Source organism: Babylonia areolata, chromosome 18 (assembly GCF_041734735.1).
Source record: "Babylonia areolata isolate BAREFJ2019XMU chromosome 18, ASM4173473v1, whole genome shotgun sequence".
NCBI lineage: Eukaryota > Metazoa > Mollusca > Gastropoda > Neogastropoda > Buccinidae > Babylonia > Babylonia areolata.
The window spans coordinates 69916174-69921173 of record NC_134893.1 but is presented as its reverse complement, the minus strand read 5'-3'; the positions used below and the strand labels follow the sequence as shown (position 1 = coordinate 69921173).

The 5000-nt window shown below is 37.6% G+C and overlaps 1 protein-coding gene across 4 annotated transcripts in view; it reads right to left on the bottom strand.

The window, feature by feature from the left end:
• The window catches only part of LOC143293034 (filamin-A-like), a 141575-nt gene that overhangs the window by 85583 nt on the left and 50992 nt on the right, over nt 1-5000 (bottom strand). For 2 of the 4 annotated variants that reach the window (XM_076603855.1, XM_076603858.1), the window contains exon 2: nt 3870-3952. The exons of 1 other annotated variant lie outside the window; for it this stretch is intronic. In XM_076603855.1, coding sequence (XP_076459970.1) covers nt 3870-3881 — 12 coding nt within the window. In that variant the 5' untranslated portion in view covers nt 3882-3952. Of the gene's footprint in view, nt 1-3869; nt 3956-5000 lie in introns of all 4 variants that reach the window. One more of the 4 variants, XM_076603856.1, reaches the window with a different exon arrangement.

The following is a 5000-nucleotide window of genomic DNA, read 5'->3' as shown; positions in this document are numbered from 1 at the left end:
TCATTCGGATGAGACGATAAACCGAGGTCCCGTGTGCAGCATGCACTTTGCGCACGTAAAAGAACCCACGGCAACAAAAGGATTGTTCCTGGCAAAATTCTGTAGAAAAATCCACTTGGATAGGAGAAAACAAATCAAACTACACGCAGGAAAAAAAAACAAAAAAATGGGTGGCGCTGTAGTGTAGCGACGCGCTCTCCCTGGGGAGAGCAGCCCAAATTTCACACAGAGAAATCTGTTGTGATAAAAAGAAATACAAATACAAATGTTTAGTAACATGTGTGTATCCTTCTTCATTCGTAGGCTGTGACTCCCACGTTCATTTGTACACGAGTAGGCTTTTTTTTTTTTAGTGAATGACCGTTTTTATTCCCGCCACGTAGGCAGTCATATGTGTATCAAATTCATCTGGTACAATATACCTGTTTTTTCATAGCAGTCACAAAAATGAAACCCAAATAACACACACACACACACACACACACACACACACACACACACAAATTACGTATATATATATATATATATATATATATATATATGAGAATCTTGAAAGAGTCGCTATATGAAAGGGCAACGCCTCCAGAAGCAGGGAAGGAAAGTAAGGTATCAAACCAAACTGCGTTGTATCAAAGCTATATGGGAGGTAACAAAAGCGAGGGATAAGGGCAGGGAACAAGGACTACCCTTGAATATTTAAACACATCCCCTTTTAATAATTAAAAAAAACACCAGATGGTTGCATACTTCAATAATTATAAATAAGTTTTGTTTTGTTTTTTTAGGACCAAAAAAACCTGACTTTGGAGTCGTCTGAATATAAAGCAAAAATGATAACCACTTGAACAAATTTCAACGAACAACCAAATGTTAACTGACAAATACATAACCAAAAAAAAAAAACGAAAAAGAAATCTACATCAATCCGGAACGAAATGATAATGTGAAACTTTAACACAGACACAACAATAACAACAACAACAACAACAACAAAACGACCTAAAAAAATCCATTTAATTAATATCTGGCTGGAAACGATAACCAATCTTTCCATTTATGGCCTGCACGGAAAGAACACTGAAACCTATGTCAAACCTTCTCTGTGGAGGATGAAAAAGAAAATCATTCATTGTATCTCTTTTCTAATTTGGGGATGAAGTTTGGAACACATTTGACTGCGATTCCAAATCCACTCTCATATCTTTTTTTCTTCTTTTTTTCTTTTTTTCTTTTTTCTTTTCTTTTTTTTTTTTTTGCAACGCATGCGAAAAGCAATCACCCAACAACACATTATCCCATCAATCCTTCCTCTTTTTTTCTACCGTCAAACCAAAACAAGCAAACCAGTGGGGGAGCCCAATGGCGTCAACAAACGTTGTTGTTGTTTTTTTTTTGCCTGTGGGATTGCGCAGTCCACGAACAGCCAACAAAGCAACACCACCACAAAATGCCACACGCGTAGTGACGTGTCCACATACAGACATAGTAAACACATACATGCCCCCCCCATTATAAGGGCTTGCGTCAACCCTGGAAAAGACAGACAGACAGAAAGACAAAACAGACAGACAGACAGACAGACCAGCACAACAAAGGGCTTGCATCAACCCTGCAAAGGGCAGACAGACAGAAAGACAAAACAGACAGACAGACAGACAGACCAGCACAACAAAGGGCTTGCATCAACCCTGCAAAAGGCAGACAGACAAAACAGACAGACAGACAGACCAGCACAACAAAGGGCTCTTGCATCAACCCTGCAAAAGGCAGACAGACAAAACAGACAGACAGACAGACCAGCACAACAAAGGGCTCTTGCATCAACCCTGCAAAAGGCAGACAGACAGACAGCCAGACAGACAGACAGACAGACAGACAGACAGACCAGCACAACAAAGGGCTTGCATCAACCCTGCAAAAGGCAGACAGACAGACAGCCAGACAGACAGACAGACTAGCATAACCTTCAAACACGGGGATGAACAGCATGAAATGTTCAGCAAAACACTGCAACAGCAAACTTTTTGTGTCTGGTGTGCTTATCCATATTCCTTTTTCTTTTTTCTTGTCTGTCTCTTCTTTATTTTCAATTTTTGACCGGAAAAGGAAGCCATAACCGGTGGTATCTTTGTTATTGTAGTTTACATATATTGAATTGTCAGCTGTGCTGCTTTTTTTATATATATTTTTTTTATCTTTATGTAGCATTCCTGCCTGACGAAGCTGAATCTCAATTGAAAATTTACAAAAATACACTTTTTTTTTCCAGATATGAAAAATATGTGTATTTTTTCATAGAACAGTTCAGACAAGTTTTTCAGATATGAAAAGTATGGGCATTTTTTTCAGTCAAAGCCGCTGTTGTCTCAGAGGTAAAAAAAAAAAATCTCTGTAGAAAATATGATTTGCCAACATTAAATAAAGGATCCTTTAAGCCATTAGAAAGCAAACCATTCAGTTCCCCTCCCGTTTACGTCAGATAGCTCGATTCTGGAGATAACCACTGACATCTCGTCGTTTAAACTTTTGATCGTCTCCGTCTCCGAAGATGCATCGAATCTCTGACATTAAGAGGAATCTTACCATCGAATCTCTGACATTAAGAGGAATCTTACCATCGAATCCCTGACATTAAGAAGAATCTTACCATCGAATCCATGACATATGGAAGAATTTTACCATCGAATCCCTGACATTGAAAAGAATCTTACCATCAAGTCCATGACATTAAGAGGAATCTTACCATCGTCCCATCCCAATGGTACAACAGACTTTTTCTTCTTTTTTTAAAGAGGTTTTATCTATTCTACTTAACTTGCTTTCTTTCTAAAACATCAGGATTTCGTTTCGTAAACGAGATGAGATCTTTGATATATCAACGATGATTTTGAAAATGCTTTGGTCTTACAGGAAACAATACACTTCAAACTGGGTTTCTTTAATTCTACAGTCCAATTCAAAAGCCCAAAAAAGCAGGGAAGGAGGAGGTGGAGGAGGATCAAGTCTTCAAAACATGTCAAAGTATCTCAAAACATGTCCAGGTCTTAAAAACGTGTCAAAGTACCTTTAGCGTGCCCAGGTCTTAAAAACATTTCCAGGTCTTCGAAATATTTCGTATTCTTCAAAACATGTTGAGGTTAACAAGTCATGTCCCAGTCTCTCAATACATGTACAGTTCTTCAAAACGAGTTTAAGTCTTCATATACATCTCCTGATCTTTAGAACTTGTCCATGTCTTGTCTTCCAAACATCTCCAACTCTTCAAGAAGACGCGTCTAAGTCTCGTGAAACATGTCTAAATCTTCAAAACATGTCCAAGTATTCAAAATAAATTAATGTCTTCAAAACATTTTCAAATTTCTCAAAATATTTCCCACTGTTCAAACATGTCCGAGTCTTCAGAACAAGTCCAGGTCTTTCAAAACATGCCCAAGTTACTCAATTCATGCCCCATAACATGGCCCAGATCTTCAAAACCTTTTCAGGTCTTTCAAAATAATGTCCCAATCTTCAAAAAACATATCCCGGTCTTCAAACCATTTCACGGTCTTCAAGACATAACCCATGTATGTCAAAGCATGTCCCCCAAACAAGTCTTCAAAACAGAACCAAGTCCCTTAAAACATGTCTCAAGTCTCTATCGAAAACAATGTCAAAATCGCTCAAAAACACGTCCAAGTCTTTGGGGGAAAAAAGACAAAATGTCCAAGGGGTCTTCAAAACAAACCAACCAACAATTCCAAAAAGCTTAGAGCAAAAAAAAAAAAAAAAAAAAAAAAAAAAAAAAAAAAAAAGCCACCACAAAGCCAGGTAACTCTCGCAGTAAAAAAGCTGGCGCGGCGGAAGCTGCACCCAACTTCCGGTCTCACCAAGTAAGACATGATGAGGACTGACTGACTGACACAGCGAAACGTCTACAGCACAGGGAGACAGCCGGCACACTCGGGCACTGCTGCTATGACATAGCCAGCACAGCTACTGTCAGTGACGATGACGATAACAACAACAGCAAGAACAACAACAACAACAACAGTAACAGTGACAGAGAATCATTATTTCCATCATTGTAACAACAATGACAACAGCAACAACAATGACAACAGCAACAACAACAGTAATAGAGAATCATCCTTTCCATCATTGTAACAACAATGACAACAGCAACAACAATGACAACAGCAGCAACAAGAACAACAACAACAGTAAAAGAGAATCATCTTTTCCATCATTGTAACAAGAATGACAACATAAACAACAGCAACAACAACAGCTACAACAACAACAACAACAACAGTAATAGAGAATCATCATTTCCATCATTGTGACAACAATGACAACAGCAACAACAACAACAGCTACAACAACAACAGTAATAGAGAATCATCCTTTCCATCATTGTGACAACATAAACAACAGCAACAACAACAGCTACAACAACAGCTACAACAACAACAACAGTAATAGAGAATCATTATTTCCATTATTGTAACAATAATGACAACAGTAACAGAGAATTATCATTTCCATCATTGACAACAGCAACAACAATGACAACAGCAACAGTAACAGAGAATAGTCATTTCCATCATAGAGAATCATCAATTCCATTATTGTAACAACAATGACAACAGCAACAACAACAACAACAACAACAGCAATAGAGAAGCGTCATTTCCATCATGATAACAACAACAATTAACAAAACAGCAATAACAGTAACAACAACAATATAGACGACAACAACAGCAATAAAGAATCATCATTTCCATCATTGTAGCAACAACGACAATGACAACATCAACACCAATAATAATAATAATGAAAAGAAGAAGAAGATGATGATGATGATGATGACACTAATAATCACAATTACAATTTGAAGAAGAAGAAGAAGAAAAAGAGAAAATGGCGGTGATACATCTTTGTTTGCAGTCATACATGCAATACAAAACAGTTCCATACAATACAGTGTTTAAAAAAAAATACAGCACAATAAAACA